At 43.5% G+C, this 17,173-nt stretch overlaps 1 protein-coding gene across 1 annotated transcript in view; it reads right to left on the bottom strand.

Moving 5' to 3' along the window:
- Positions 1 to 1,301: 1,301 nt before the first annotated feature.
- MRPS9 (mitochondrial ribosomal protein S9) overlaps positions 1,302 to 17,173 on the bottom strand; it is a 37,783-nt gene continuing 21,911 nt past the window's right edge. The window contains exons 6-11 of the mRNA XM_061155839.1: positions 9,974 to 10,059; positions 8,774 to 8,849; positions 6,266 to 6,434; positions 5,216 to 5,324; positions 4,194 to 4,363; positions 1,302 to 3,214 (exon numbers count right to left, since the gene is read on the bottom strand). Of these exons, the coding sequence (XP_061011822.1) occupies positions 3,123 to 3,214; positions 4,194 to 4,363; positions 5,216 to 5,324; positions 6,266 to 6,434; positions 8,774 to 8,849; positions 9,974 to 10,059 (702 nt within the window). The 3' untranslated portion in view covers positions 1,302 to 3,122. The remainder of the gene's footprint in view (positions 3,215 to 4,193; positions 4,364 to 5,215; positions 5,325 to 6,265; positions 6,435 to 8,773; positions 8,850 to 9,973; positions 10,060 to 17,173) is intronic.

Here is a 17,173-nt window from a genome sequence, read left to right on the forward strand (position 1 = left end):
CAGGACGCCTGCCCAGCCCCTCCCTCAGGGGTCATGTACCCCGAGAGCCTCCCAAGACCCTCATTTTCAGTGTGGAGTCCAAATCTGGGGCTTCTGCAACCTGCAACTGCGTTCCTCATATAAACAACCTGCAATATTCTGCTTCCTTTATTAATCACCATCGTGAAAAATGCCCCTCCACCACCTGCCCCTCACTTCAAGGTAGCATACTGAAATCACAGAAGGAAAATTCAAGTAATAGTAGGGGAGCTGGGAGGGAACAGTGATGATGGCATCTCCGGCGGAGAGGTTGATGGAAGGTGAGACTCAATCAGGAGAGTTCAGGTGAACCCCTCATTCTCCACATGGAGAGGAAGACCCCACCCTGCAAGGCCGGGCAGGTTTCAATCAGGTCTTGGGAAAATGAAAAAGGAATAAATTTGCATTTCTCATGAGAAGTTTTCATAGAGGATCCAAAAGTGGTCCTAACTTTTGTGGAAGCTTTAAGCAGCCATGATTTCATGGGAAATGGTAACCCACTCCAGCATCGTTGCCTGGAAAAGCCCATGGTCAGAGGAACCTGGCAGGCTGTCACCCAAAGGATTGCAGAGTCGGACACGACTGAGCAACTAAGCATGCATGCACAGGAATTTACCATTTTCATGAAGGGGTCTCCTCCCATCCTTTAAAGAAAATTTCCTAGAAGGAACTTGTCTGGCTGGTATTTATAATGTGGTAAGTAAATGTTTGATGAACAAAACTTGAGTATGAAAAAGCACTAACACAGCAAGGCCAGACTGTGACGCTCCATGCTGCCAATGCAGGACAGAGCCCGAAAGGCCGAGGCCCACAGTAAAACCTGAGTTTTATCATTATCAGGTGTGAGGAATCCAACAGGCCAGGAGTGACTGCTTGGAAGGCATGGAGCAGGCACGTGGTTACTTTCGCCAGGGACTGGCAAGCCTGGGAGGGGCCCTTCCTGCAGACAGCAAGGCCCCCAGGTGCTTAGAAACACAAAGTTAAAGCCGGCCTTCAGTCCATTACATCATGACCCGTAAGTGTCTTCTGACGCTAATGAGAAACCTAATTCTACCTATGGTTCCTTTTTAAAAAACATGAATTTTATCACTTTGTTTAAAAAACTAACGGCCTGAGTTGAAGGAAGGAATACAGTGATATGACTTTGAATTGTTTTTTTCCTACACTTTGCACCTCCACGGTCATTTATATTTTCTAAAGAAATGACAGAAGAAAACTGACAAGATCTTGCTCAGTGCCGAAGCTCAGGAGTTTTTACAGCTTAGCACTCAAAGACGACTTCCAATTTTTAATAATGTGTTTAATGAGTTTATTTTGTCTTAACCAAGGGTTTACAAATAATAAGAAAAATTTCTATATCCCAAGGCTGGTCACCAAAGAGGGTGGCGGTATTTTTGTGAGATGTTGATTTTTATGGCTCTTGATGATATTTTTTAACTTTTTATTTATTTTTTTGGCTGTGCGGGGTCTTCATTGCAGGGCCTGGGATTCTCGAGTTGTGGTGTGCAGGCTTGGCAGGCCCCCAGATGTGTGGTCTCAGCTCCCCTATCAGGGATTAGGCCCATGTGCCCTCCCTCCAGTGGAAGGCGGATTCTTTACCACTGGACCACCAGGGAAGCCCCCCTTGATGGTTAATTTGGTGGAAAGGGTCACAGCCTTCATGACAGGGTGCCTGGTGTCAGCACTGTGCAAACGCAAGGGGCCGACCTTCCCTTATGGGCTCTGAGAGGTCCTCGTGGTTGGCCACCTCCCTTGTGTACACAGGCTGCACACCCGTGTCTCTGGGGCTGCCATGTGGGGTGTAGCCTGGACGTCGTTACAGACGTGGAGGCCCTGGGTCTGCAGCTTCCAGCTACCCCGTCCAGAGCATCGTGCTTCTGTTTGTTCTGAGGGGCCAAAGCAATGAAACATCCTTCATTTTCAAGGATACTGACTGTTCATACCATGACTCCCCCTGCCCATCTAGACTGAGACCCCGGCACATGTGTGTAACTGAACGATAGAGGATATGGGGGTCGGGGGTGGGTGGGTTTCCTGATGAGAATCACCACCCACGATGACCGTGCACCTACTGGGGCCTGGCGGGCCTCTGGACTGTCCTGACCCCCCAAACCTGGGCCAGGGGCTGCTATGCCCCCATCTCACAGGTGCACTCCCCCCCACCCAAGGCCACACCTGAGCCCTACATCCTGTCTCACGGTGGTCGGTCCTTTAGTTACTTTTATCATAAAACGGTTCGTAACAAAAACTGCTTGTATCACATGTGGAAGGTGAAGTGGACACTTGTGTCCTCCCCTCCCAGACAGACAGAGATCACGCCCAGGGCCTTCACCCCTGCTCCCCCTGGGCCAGGCCCTCTCACCACGTTGTCCGCTGTGTCCAGGGCTGCACACGAAGACCAGACTCACTGTCCTTTACAGAACCCCAAAACCCGCCTCCTGCCCGCGGCTCCCAGTGTCACAGGGAGGGACCCCCAGGGCATCGTGCGAGCCCAGAGCCTCAGAGCTGATTCCTCCTGTGAATGCAAGTCTGCAGCCTACCTGGAGGGTACTGCGCCGTGAAACAAGCCGGACAGAGAAAGACAAACACCAAGTGGTGTCACTCATACACAGACTCTTAAAGAAAAACAGAAGTCAAGCTCATAGAAACAGAGGACTGTGGCTGCCAGAGGCCCCGAGAGAGGCTGGCCTGCCAGCATCAGCGACCCCGCGGGCTTTTTGCCCCTCTGTTGTGAAAAACGTGCGGCTGCCTGGAAAAGCGACGCGCGGGGAGGACGGAGTGCGGGCCTGTGCCGCTCCCCCGTCCGCAGCGCGGCTCCCGGCTCAGACCCGTGGGCTGGGGCCTCCCGTCTGAGAAAGGCCTCCTGCTGGGTTTGGCTGACCGTTCCTTTCAGACTGACTACGCCAGGAGTCCGAGTTATGCTTTGAAAACTCTCTTCTGAAAAAGTTTTAAAACTGAAGCAGCAGAACAAAGCTGAAACATTTTAAGTAATTATTCTTAGAAGGCGACCTTCACAGCACCGCATTTTAGAGTAAGTCACCTCACAAGGCAGCCGCAGCTGGCCCCGGTCCCTGCGCGCCCCTCTGCTTTCCCGCCAGGGACCCTCAGCGCTTCTTCCAGGTGAATTTCCTGCGGGCGCCCTCCTGGCCGGGCTTCTTCCGCTCCCGGACGCGGGGATCCGTGGTGAGCAGTCCAGCTGCAGCATAAAAGGAGACGCCTTTAGGAACCAAGGAAAATGCAGGGAGGCAGGTGAGTCGCGTGAACCGACAGCTCCTGGGCTAAGAGGAAGCACGCGGGCCCGCGGCCAGTTCCCCACCTCACATAAACCTGAGGACAGCAGCGTGCTTTCCCTCTTCGGGGCTATCTTTCCAATTTCTGGGACAAACACCAGGCACATTATTTGAGTGTGCTTGTCTTCTGCTCTGAGAGCTATGATCAATTTCTTTTTGGTTTTAAAACTTGTTCAACTGAGGACAAAGCTGCTCCTGTGTAGCATCCCTAGTCACTGCAAGGAAAGCCGCCTGGCGCGCTTACCGTGACAGAAGTGGAAGTTTTGCAGACACTGACGGTAAGGGGTCTGCACTTCCACACACTTCACCATCCAGGTTTTTCTTTTCTACCTCTGGTCTCCATTATGCACAAGTAACGTATGACTTCACGAACACATTTGAGATAAGAAACTTATACATCTGTGTGACAATAGTATTTCTTAGGACTTTGTTTCAAGTTCTTAAAAAAAAATGGTTTTAGGGTTGTGTTCTCAGCTCAAGACTTGCAATCTGGGAGAGTAAAGTCAGTTTTGCTGGTGGCTTCCACTCTCCCAGTCCTCAGGCGTGATTATGAGTCACTCTCAGTCTCCAGCCCTGATGTGTTTATAAGTATTACACAGGCTGGAGTTCTTCACTGTTTTCTTCACTCTTCCAACACTACCACTTCTTCTCATTGTGTGCCAGGCTCATGTATTTTGTTAGAGTACTTTTAATGGCCACACAGCAAAGGCAAAACTTCACTGACCACATACCCATGGCTTTTGCACGTACTCGACTTAAAAGGCATGGAAAAAAACAACAAACTTGCATGGAAGGCAAACCAGACCTGTCTAAATTCTAGTTGAAAAGTTAAGTGATGACACTTTATTACTTTCCAGGGCTCACAGAAACTCAAACGAGCCATACCTTGGCGCATCCATTCAACCTTGTCCTCGGTGACGAAGCTGCACAGGGCTCTGGCCACGGCCAGGCGGATGGCACCTGCCTGTGATGACCGCCCGCCTCCCGACACCGTGCAGGTCACATCGTGCTTCCCAAGCAGGTCGAGGAAATGAAAGGGGAACATGAGCTGCTCTCTGAAGACATCACAAGAGGTGGAGTTAGGTTTGCGGCATATACACACGACTTTGCAGAATGCTCACACTCTGGTCGTTTATAGGAGCCACAACACACGCAGAGACACTGTTGTTTTGGATACTCAGACACCGTGAGAGTGGGGTCGGTCTCTCTTTTTCCGGGTGCAGTGGTACACCCTGCCTCACTGAGGGTGAGTGACGGGAGTGACGATGCTACTAAGGGAAGCTCTGCTCACCTACGCGTTTGGGAGTGTAAACATGTATCTGCTTTAATTCCTGAAGCTTTTAAGATTCCCAAGCAAATGCTTATAAGCATAAAGAAACTGAGACCAAAATTGAGAAAAAAATCAGGAGATATGAGAGCACTTGCGTCAGGGTGGTCGAGGTGAGAAAGAAACCCCAGGAAGCGGGGTCTGCAGTCAGGAGGCAGGTACCCAGAATACAGCCAAAGTCTATGAGGACAGGAAACCACACCCAAAGGGGAGCAGCTAAAAATGATCACTCCACTAGTCATCTGAATTAACCTGGACTGGGGTTTCCCTGGTGGCTCAGTGGTAAAGAATGAGCCTGCTAATGCAGGAGACGCAGGTTTGATCCCTGGGTTGGAAATATCCCTTGGAGAAGGGAATGGCAACCCACTCTAGCATCCTTGCCTGAGAAATCCCATGGACAGAGGAGCCTGGCAGGCTATGGTCTATGGAGTCACAAAGGAGTTAGACATGACTTAGCAACTAAACAACAAAGAGAAGCAATCAGGCAAACATAAGGAAATTATAAGCCTTGTTGATTGGGATGTATCATCAAGTGTATTTCCTTTAAAATCAAAAAGCCAAACCCAAACGCAGACCTCACCTGTCTTGGGTCACTGGGAAGTAGAGCAGGTAGTCGACGCCATTTATTTCTATCTTCCCACTTCCGTGGCCATAAACAACCGCCTCCGCATTTGCAGTCTTTCTCTTACCTTGAAAAATACAAGACATCTACTCAGTGAACATCTTGAAGACCAGGGCTCTGAGTGAGGCAAAACTACATTAATTTCCTCCCCGCAGAGTAACAATATCTAACTCTCTATACTAAAGTTCTATAATTATTGCATGCCAAACAAAAATAAAACAGGCAAACTACACTATAATTGATGTAATGAACTTATTATGGGGGTGATTTTGTTCTTTGATCCCATTTTAGAAATACTACAATGATTCTAGTTTCAACCAAGTAATTCACATTTGTTTACATTATTTTTAAAAAATGAATTCACCTAGTATTCTTTTTTAAATTAATAAGAATATACCTGAATCTCAACTGTAAATTTTTACAATACATTAACAGTATAATAAAGTATAAGTAAAAGAAAAGGAATAAAAGGTTGAAATAAAAGGAATCCTCAGGGAAGGTCACACTTCTTTGAAAATATTAACTGAAAATGACAAAGGAAATGATGTTAAACTTTTTAGAGTTGCAGATGGATCATTTAATAGCTCAATTCTTTAAAATGACACCATGTCAAATGGCTCTGGGCATCTACAAGGAAGATGTGAGCTGAGGACCTAAAGTTTTCAGGTTTCGTAGTTTTGGAATCTGATGGGCAGATTCACTGAACATTTTCTGTGTATGTAAGAAAGCTCTGTGGTGGTAAACACTTTGCTGTTTCCACCAGTTGAAAATGTGAAAATACAAAACGCTAATGTGATTGTGTAGGTTATGTGTCCACATCCTTTCTTGGGACATTAAAGGGTTGCGGTTTTCAAAACGTCAACAAGAATCTTAAAACCTCAGAAATCCAATGTAGCAACAGCAAAAATAAACAAACGGACAAAACGAACAGCAAAGGGCGAGAGCACCCCCCCCCACCGCCCCGTCTCCCCACGCTCGGGGGCGCGCCTCCTCTCCAGGGCGCGTTACCTTGGCCTGTGCTGAAGGCCATGCCCTGCTCATCATATTGCAAAGGCTCGATCAGATGTTTCTTCGACTGAATAGTCACTGTCCTGCGGAACCTGCCCACAAACTCCTCTTCGGCTGCATCGCACGGCAAGGCTGATAACCTTTCCAGCAGCCGGATGAACTGTGTGTACTGCAGACAATAAAAGTTCATTAGGAGATGGAAGTGTAATTGCATTTGCTAAGTTTTTTCTATTTTTATATACTTGATCTTTCCAGTGTTGCTTTTCTTGATGAATTCTGACAGGATGACACTTGCGCTGCTTCTAAAACAGCGTGCAGGCGTGGCATTCTCCCCGGGCACCTCTGGTGCTCAATCTTTTCTTTGAAGAAACAAAGAGAGATAAACCTTTCAAAGAAAAATCCATTTCTCTGAATTGGGATATTACAAGAAAGTGAAATTTAAATTCCGTTTCAAAAAAATATTTAGATGATCTTTGAGTGTGACTTCTACTCTTTTACTAGAATTGCTATCAAGAGGAGCTTCATAAATAATTTCCAGTGAGTTTCGCACAGTAAAATGGGGAGAGTCTGATTTTGAGAAAATGTACCTCTTAAATTATATTTCATAATACACTTGGCAAATATATCTTTAGCTGTTCAAGCTGTGTTACTTTAATGTTTATGATTTCCTTTAAAACTGAACAATCAAGCTATTTAAAAATTCAAGAGATACTTGACTTAAAGGGCAACCTCTTGAAATAAATTATCCTTGCTACTCTGTGCATTTTTTTAATAGTTCTTGAACATGTGATTAGAAAGTAAACAACTTGGTATTAACCCTTAAAATTAGAAGCCAGAGTAATCACTCTAAAGTGTTTATGCAGAAGGAAGCAATCGACACTTGACCTCCTTGGTGAGCACAGAGCATGAGACCCCGCTTTTTGTAACCTGAGTTATGTTTCTGCCAACCCTAAAAATCAGGCTCATCTTCATGACCTCTGCCTTTATAGTGAAAATCTGCCACTAATGATTTGAAATATATAAAAATCACACAAGCAAGATTCCAAGGGCTACGTCAATGACTGCCTCCAAGGAAGTCACAAGAGAAGCAATCTCAGGAAGGGTGAGGTACTGAGGTACCCAGTCTGGTGGCGCCCGTCGCCTCCATCCACAGCTGCCCCTCCCCAGCGGCTCTCAGCTCCTCTGGATGCGCCGTGACACCCTCGGACCCACAAGGAGGCAACTACAGGTGTGACACAGCCGTGCTCAGGCACCGAGATCATGAGCTGAGCTATCACTGACCACTCCTGCCTCCTTCATCTTAACGCCAGTTGTCAGCTTCAGGATTTCTTCCATTATCCAACAGTCCAAAGTACAAAGACCCCATATATTTATAGATAGATAGATGAATAGATGAGCCTATATATTTGGTTGTTTTGTTTTCATGGCTGCACACCTTTAACAAAGTCTTTGGGATATTTCCAAAATGAAAACAAACTTGTTATTTCATAAAAAATGAAAGCAACCAGGAAATGGGAAACACTGAAATGATGCAGTCAGTTAAGAGGAAAAGAGAGATTTTTTTCAGCTGCATCAAATGCAGCGATACTGACTTCGCAGTCAGGATATTAGAAATTAATTTCAGCTCTATCATTCACCATGTCCAACACCTTAGTTTAGCAAATTGCAACTTTTCCAACACATTAATTTCTGTAACCACTTAAATGAAGAAAAGAGAAATTTAAGTACATGATTTAAAATCTACACAGTGGCAAGGTACTAACAATGTCAGCCACTGCCGTGGGAGGGAAAAAAACCTTTCTCAAAATAATTTGTGAAATTTATCTACACTCCCATCTTCTAGAAATAATCTAAATCCAGAAAATCAACATATTTAAAACATCAGATCTCCTCTGATAATCTTGGCATATGCTAGAATACTGAGCAAAATAAGAATCTGGCTGAGACCTAACCAAGGATCACCATCTTTATAGGCTTTTGGGAGCCTGCTAAAAATGTATATTCCTGGGTGAGGCTGGTGGAAATTCTGAGCAAGGCCTGGATCATGGGAAACCACATTTTGTTCCCAGCATTCCAGGTGATCCTGACACTGGTAGTTTTGCCGATTCTAAGAACTGGCCATACAGACACTGCATTTGTTAAGCAGGAAGGGAACCCTGTGCTTCGTTTCTTTCCTATTTCATCTGCTCCTTATATTTATCATTGGCCTGTAAAATTAACACCCACTCTATTGAAGGATGTAAAAAATGACACCCGCCATGCTCCCCCCAAGACAACAGGCAGAGAGACCACCAGCGCACTTGCAGGAGAGGGTCTGGTCTTCTAGGCTGCCACCTTCCTGGCCTATGGACAGAATCAGCTCCAAATTTTTTTTTTTTTAAAGGAAAACTGTCTTAGGAACACATGCTTCTTGAGGAACGTTACTATTCGGATCCTAAATATTAATATAGCAATTGTCTACAATCTTACAGCACAGGTCCCCTTAAATTAAAAAGATTAATTACTCACATCTTGATCTGACAGTTTTTCTACTAACATTTCTTCCAGTTCTTCCTTAATCAGCCATCTGCTGCCAATCGGGTCTCTGTTAAAATATCACATATATTCTCTTTTAAATTAACCATGCAATGCGAGTTACATCATGAAAGATTCCACAAGTGGTAGTGATTCTTGATGGGGGAACACACTTTTGTATTAATATTACACAGCTGTAAAATTACATCCAAGTGAATAATTTTGTGAGATGGGTTATTGCATTTCCTCAGTCTACTTTAGAAGAAGAGATATCCAGTCTAGCAAATGTTCCATTGGCAGAGTTAGACTTGGCATTGTGAAACCTGCTGGATATTCAAGTCACTAGATTTCTCAAAAATTCAAATTGTGCTTGCTTTTCATAATTTGTTTGACAGGAGAGGTTACGGAAGCACAGTAATCTGTCAGTGGACTAAAGTAGTGATGAATACAAAGCAAAGGCTAGGGGTAGTACTTACAGCTTAAACTACCTATGTTCCAAAGCCTGGCTCTTTTGAATAAAACACGTGACTATGCTGTGCTGTGCGTGCTCAGTCATGTCTCTGCGACCCCATGGACTGTAGCCCGCCAGGCTCCTCTGTCCATGGGAGTCTCCAGGCAGGAACAGTGGAGTGGGCTGCTACTCCTTCTGCAGGAGATCTTCCTAACCCAGGGATTGAACCCACATCTCTTGCGTCCTCCCTGCATTGGCAGGCAGGTTCTTTACCACTGTGCCACCTGGGTCAAAAATTTATGTCTTTTGAATAGGAGGAAATATATGACTAACCAGTTCAAAATTTAAAACCAGTGGGTCAAGTTGATGGATCTAGTCTATCACTGTTTGCCAAATGGACGCACAAATCTTTAAACACAAAATATATAAAATACACACACACACACATATATATACATACACATATATACATAAGCACATAAGTGTACAACACAAAAATTTCGAAGAAATAATATTCAAATAGAGTAATTAAGTGCCATTTAAAATAAATCTGGAATGAAGTAATATAAAAATAACCTTAATAATTATATCCTCCAAAACAAAAAAACATTGTCCATTATTTGGAATTATAATGATTAATGCTGAAATAATGAACACATTTTTAAGCTTTATGTAATACCTAAGAAACACCAATGATAAGTGGTATGTTTTTAGTTAGTATTTTAACGCAAAGAAGAACTTACTTGGTTTTAGGTTTTTCTGAAAACAGACCTTTGGCTCGCAGCTGGTCTTGGCGTTCTTCTACATGGAGCACCTTTCCATAGGCTTCCTGTGGCAAGTAAAGCACACGCTGATCCCAGAGACAGCACATTCTCACCACTACTTTCTACCTCCCTTTGAGTCCCCCTCATCTCAGAAGCACCCCTCCTCAATTCTCAAGTCACAGCTGCACGGCAAGTGCTGCTGAAAATGCTTTTCAACAATACTACTTCTCACTCAAACCGAAGAATGGTGATTTCAATGAGAATTTAGTATTATGCATAGTGATACACTTCAACTGAATTTAAATAACTCTATAAGAGGTTTACAACTAACTCAGTGAGGATATTAAACACAAAATAAAGTTATAAATGACTTATCTGCCTTAAGAATTCCTCAAACAAAACCAAAAACTTTCCTTAAAAAATTTCTAATTTATATAGCAATATGGCTTTAAACTTGGAGAAATACCAGTAAAAATTATACTTACCACTGAACAACTTTTCTAATATTTAACACTTATGTAATAGTTAAGTCTTCACCATGTAGTCTGTGTCTTTAAAAGTTTTCTATTAATATTTACTTTTCATTATTTGATTTCTATTATTTACTTTCTAACAAAGACTTCAAATGTGTGCCACCTGTTAAACTGTAACGCAAGTAGGGGAAATTTACCATTTTGTTAGAATTGTAAAAAAGCAATATTCTGGCAACAAAGGTGATTAATAAAATACATTTTTCCAGGAAATGAGCTTACAACAAGCAGAATAATGCAAGTGTCTCCCAGTTTTTTTTGACTGAGCCTATTTGAAGACTCATGTTGACTCTGTGTGTATTTCATACTAATTTCATGTGCGTATTTGTTTATAATATACTAATCTAAGGAACAGACATGTTCAAAGGATGAACTAGAGATGACATATTTTTTTCTTGCTAAATCATGAGAGCGTCTACTAATCTCAGAAGACACAACTTGTACTCACAGAGATGCCTGTCTGTATTTCAAACAGTCTTAATAATCTCCAGTCTGGGGGACAACACTGTGTGGGTGCTGATCAGATCACTATTTTATAGTTAAAGCTGCCAATAAAGAGTCTGCTCTAAGAATAGGCGTGTCCCTGGCTGCTGCCTCTGTACTGACCAGAGCTTACATTTTATCATCTTCATTTCTGCAACCTCTTCTCAGGAATCCATTTCTTTCAAGCAAAAAAGGAAGAAAGGCTGTAAGGACTGCACCTCTGATTTGCATAAATATAGTTGAGAAAAGCCCAGATCATACTTCGTGGGCTAGGAATGGTGAGACGAGGACAAAGTTCATTTCCTGTGGCTGGGAGACTCCTGAGAGTGTTTTGTTTGTTCTTGGAAGGAGCGTAGAATTGATAACTTAGAAGAGAAGAAGAAAAGAAGTCACTTTTGGAAACTGTGAAGCCGGCTGAGCATCTCTGACATGGTGAAGAATCACTAACTAGTCAGAGGTTCTACAGCTAAGTCCCCATCAGCAGCAGCAGCAAAGCCAAACACCAGGTCGGGAATGCACCGTCTCAGGCTCCACCCCAGACTTCCGGAAGAGGAACCTCTGACAAGGGCTCACTGATCTGTTAGAACCATACCCCTAAGTAATGTACGCTGAAGTCTGGGTCTAAACACCTGAACTATGGAAAGAAATTAGGTTAATTCAATTCTATTGTCCAGATTAAAAATAACTACCTCTACAACTTGGACAGCAAGAAGATCAAACCAGTCAATCCTAAAGGAAATAAACCCTGAATATTCACTGGAAAGACTGATGCTGAAGCTCCAATACTTTGGCCACCTGATGTGAAGAGCCAACTCATTGGAAAAGACCCCGATGCTGGGAAAGGCCGAAGGCAGGAGAAGAAGGGGACAAAAGAGGATGAGATGTTTGGATGGCATCACTGATCAAGGGACATGAGTTTGAGCAAACTCTGGGATATGGTGATGGACAGGGAAGCCTCGTGTGCTGCAGTCCGTGGGGTTACAAAAAGTTGGACACGACTGAGCAACTAACATACCCGGCTTGTTAAAGCCCTAGTTAACTTTCTGGAATAACCAAGGCAACAAAAACAAAAATAGTTGACCTGCTTCATAGGTAAGCTTCACGTCACAGTTTGGGCTGCTCAAGTTGCCATCGTTTGCCAGTGACTTCTTAGCAATTTTTACATTAAATCCATATTTTTCTTAAACTTTTCACTCTGCTATTATCTTCTGGAGTTCATATTTAGCTCCATAAAAATGCATAAATAGTGTATGTAAAATCATCAGAAAAAATGTCGAATGTGGGAAAAACCATCCATGAAGGTATACATCAAATTTCGAACACGGTTAAGTTCTAATCATTTATGGAGCTTCCCTGGTGGCTCAGATGTGCTTTGACAGTTGTGATCCATCAAGTTATATAATGCTCACATTAAAGCCCCTCGTTCAGTTCTCTAAATATTTAGGAAAACATATGTAAAGTACTTGGCACAGTGCCTGGCCTATAGTAACAGCCAAAAAAGGACACAGGGATGAGGTATGGTGTTTGGGTGTCAAATAAGCGAAACCATTTTATGTGCATGCTGTTTCTACCTTTCTTTCTCTTCTAAATAATAAACCTGCTCTTCAAAGTCTGTCTTGGCTACTCAGAGACAAGAGTCGTCTGGAAAGTACACCCTACAGCTTCAGCTCCCTGAAGAGGTGTGTGTGTACTAATTTACATCAGAAAATCCTCGAGAGTATAAAATACGCCAGGCACTGTCAACATCACAGATTATCAGGACTGGCTTCTGGTCTATTGTTCAATTTCCACTTAATTTTTAAGGGGCGCTAGAGGATTAGCCGTGACCCCAGCTACGCTAAGTTTATATACTGTATTTAATAGTATAATTTTCAAATATGACAGGAATAACCCACATGTGAAATGCTGAATCATTAATCACAGCTATGATTAATATTTCATAAAATCAAAGCCAGTCTATCCACCCCTCATGTCATCAGATTTCCATAATGTATGAGTTGCATTTAGAAGGTGCCTAATTTGAAAATACCAGATGCTCAGGGTGCAAAAAAGAAATGCTTAAACTAAACTCTTCCAAGAGCATGAGCAATATGATTTTTAGTCTAAAGAAAACTAATTTTAGTCTTCCCAAATCTGTTTTGGTTTATTAATCATGTAGAAGTTCCAATTTTAGGAAGGGCAAACAAATAACATTTCTTAGGAGGGTGGTACAGAAAAAGTCTGTATATATATATTTATTTTTTGATATACAAAATATATACAACTAACAATAATTATCATCTTAGATACTAGTTCAATACAGTAGAGACTTTAAAATGTTTTTTGGAAAAAAAAAAATCACAGAAAATAAATTTCCTAAATAACAATCTTCTCAAAATTTTTTGGCTACTGGCATATACAAAACCAACTGGAATAAACGTACATATATTTCATTTCTCATGGATTTCATCATGCTATTTATCTAGAGTTCCAAGAGACATATTTCCACGGGAGACCATGACTGTCAGTTCATGAACATAGTATGCTATACAGGTACACTTCATGTAATGCTATTCAGCACAAACAAAACAGTCTCACATACAGGTCACAGAGACAAGTCCTCTGGGAAAGTACACACTAGGAGTAATTAGACAGGAGTACTTGTGACTCGATACCATACATTTTCACTACCTAAAGCTCCATCCTATATTTAGAAAAATAATCATCATTATAAAAGAAGTGATCTGATTGAAATCAACAGAGGCAGTAAGTTGAATTGGTTTTTAAAAATTGACTTTCCTAATTGTTACACTTAGAACATACAAGATCCACAACAGTAATTATTCACATGTGAGGAAAACGTATATTAAAGATACCTCCAGAACAGCAGATTCTGTTAGTGAATTAGTTACCAAAGTAACTCTCCACTATTCTTGCCTGGAGAATCCCATGGACAGAGGAGCCTAGTGGGCTGCATACAGTCCAAAAGGTCGCCCGGAGTTGGACGCAACTGAAGCGGCATAGCACGCACAGATGCATGTCAAGAAAGGGCTGAGAACAGCAGGCAGAGGCAGGTGAGCCTGGTCTGTCGCGTTCTAAAAGGAAGCCCTTAACGCAGCTGTGAAGCAGAATTCTGTAATACCTCACTGTGGGGGGGTCACTGCTTTACGTCCGTTTTAAGTGCTGCTTCAAAAGTTTCCAACATGTGCTGCCAGGGGACAGGGAGGAGGTAAACTAAGGAAGAATTCCGGGGCGCGAGGTCCCCGGAACGTTCATTAGTTGGGTCTGCAACAACATAAGTGGACACACACACCCCTCTGGGGCTGCTGCATGAACCCAGAAGTTACTTAAGTCACTTAAAATAAACTGGAGAATTTCTACATGAGCCAGGCAAATGAATCCTGCTTATCCCTACACTATCAGGATTAGAATAACTTCTTTTTTTTTTCACATTTTAAACTTTTTTCCCCCCTAATTGGGTAGAACAGTTTAAGTATATAATAATCTACTTATTCCTTAATTTGACACTTCTTTGGGTAAAAATTTCATCTGTGGCCATATACTTGCTTTGAATTATAGAAATATTCTGGCAATACTCCAGTGTTTACTGTAAGGCAAGTCATGAAATATAAATGAGGTTTCTAAATTCCCAGTGTAGCTTTTAGAGATGAAGAACCTTATCTTAAAGGTTGTGGTGGGGAGAGCTGACGGAAAATTTCAATAAATGCTGAATGTTTCTGACGGCTTACAGTGTTTTTGAAGTGTTTCACACCCTTTCCCGAGCTCTGGTTTCATGGGATGTGAAAAGGTGTTCTGGGTGGAGAGGTTTCAGGTCACTTCCTTTACTATCTTTTTTCATTCTGCTCCTGAAAGCTTAAATCATGTCTGAGAAGTACACGAGTTCTACTGGTAAGTGGCTATTAAGGAGATGGAAAGTCATCTACTTTGGGTAAGAAAGACAGATGAGCAGGGCTGTCCAGCATGGAGCCCCTTAATGCTCCTCAGTGATCCTTTGAGAAACTATAAGGCTCTCATTTCCTCTTACTTAAAATGACCTTTACTGTTTAAGAATTTACTTATTAGTACTGTTTCACACTTCATTCATTACATATGTACATCTTACTCACTAGTTTGTAAAATAGATGGTTTTTATTGACTTTCCCAGGAACCTGGAGACAGGTGCATGGCTGTGCCCACAGGAGGGAGTTCCAGCCAACCTGCCTGTGAACTCTCAGGGTGTTAACACACTCAGGGTATAACATGCTCACTCAGGGTGTAACACACTCAGGGTGCAACCCCCGAGGACCAGGACATGCTCCTGCACCTGACATTCCCCCACCAGCTTCACGTCCGGGCAAAACAGTGAGCTGCTTCTTTCTGAGAATCCTCCTCTTCCCTCAAAACTCCCCCCACTTCTCCACAGAAGAACCGGATGGACTAACTTCAGGCCAAGGGGAAACAGTGCTCACTAAAGCTTTACGTCTTATGCTCAACGGGAAGCTGCACCAGGCCTGTCTTTCACCTGCTGCTGTAACGTACTGTGTAACTTTAACATGCAGACAGTGATCAGACACTGGGAAGCAGCACTGACATCATGACAGAAGGTCACAGATGCCACAAAGGCCCCCTGGCAGAACCGCACACGGGCTTGAGATCGGTGCTCTTCTGCCAAAAAGCCTGGCAGAGGACACCCATGGCTCACACAGTCACAGACCGCCCAGGACGTGGGAGAATCAGTTTGGCTTAGAGTCGTTCACCCTGTCACATGGGAAGAAATGACATCGACAGAAAGAGACGGTGACAACAGTGATTCACTTCCCGCCCACCTGTCATAGTCTTGGGGGTTCGATGCCCTGGCTGTGGTGGATGGTAGCAGGGGGACTCCCCTCCCAGAGGGAAGGGCACCGCTCTTCCACAAAGAGAGGGCAGAGCAACGCAGGGAGCAGCTTCAAGGTGTCCTGTCCTATATCACATGTGATGCCTCAGTCACTTGGAACAGGGAGTGTTAGCCACGTAACACAGTTCAGGGTTACAAGCAGCTTCTTGTGTAACGCTGACCCACACCAGCCCAGCAAGGACCACAACTGTGGTTAACAACATCTGCCCTGCATGAGGTGTAAGCGCCTGCTATGCACTTAGGGAAACTCCTATCCTTTGTTCCATACACATAATTAGTTTAAAATTTCATAAGGTGCATTTTTTTTAAAATACAAAATTTTATTAATTATCTGAATTAATATGTTCAAATTTAACCAAATCATCTGTAATTCACAGGTGTAAACTGTTCTGATGAACAACAAAAACGAATACCAAACCCACAGTGTTTGGGGGTCAAAACATGCAACAGACAGACAGACCTAAATTACTAGATTAAACTAAAATGTAGAAGCCCAAAGAACTCTCCTGTATGTAACGAAACTATATGATGCAAGAAGACCGTAGATAAACTGAGTGTAATCTGACATTCGAGTTGCGACTGGGGTAGTATCTGATCGACTGAGAAACTGATCAGATTCCTGAGCGATCCCTTTTAAAAACACATAAACTAAAGTTAGGCCTCTTCTCCGATGTGTAATTTCTTCATTATGATGGAATGCAACCGAATACCGTGCCCTGAGGTTGCTCGGTTTCAGCCCAGACAAATGCAAATGGCTTGTCGGGTGACAGCTGTTTGATAAGGCTCCTCTCCACGACCCGCACGCTTTACTTTTTCCCGTGAAACTTGGGATGAAAGGCAGAAGGCAGGAAGAGAATTAATGTAGCATACAGTCTAAAGGCAATGCTACAACCGTGATTAAGTAGAAAAGTTAAAAGGCACAGATTTTCCACAGCTTCGCTGCGTGCAAGCCATCCGTGTAACAAGCTGACAGCCGAGCGCGCCAGCTCCATCACCTCTCCGACAGCTACTGCGCGCGCTGCGCCCCTTTTCAGGGGGAATTTGCGTCTGCACCATGAAGCGTTGTACATTATTTCTGAGCTCTGCGGGGGGCTCGAGTCCATATGGAACCTTCACAAATATTACCACAGATCAAACCAGCGGCGTCGGGAGGCAGATTTGACATACCTATTTAAATGAGCGGCAGGGGTCCCCGGGCGGCCGCGGGCGGTGCGGAGAGCCTGGGCGGAGAGCGCGGCCGGCTCCATTACTCAGCAAAGACGCCCTCCGCGTCCATCATTCATTTCATTT

This window comes from Dama dama, chromosome 11 (assembly GCF_033118175.1).
Source record: "Dama dama isolate Ldn47 chromosome 11, ASM3311817v1, whole genome shotgun sequence".
Classification (NCBI taxonomy): Eukaryota; Metazoa; Chordata; class Mammalia; order Artiodactyla; family Cervidae; genus Dama; species Dama dama.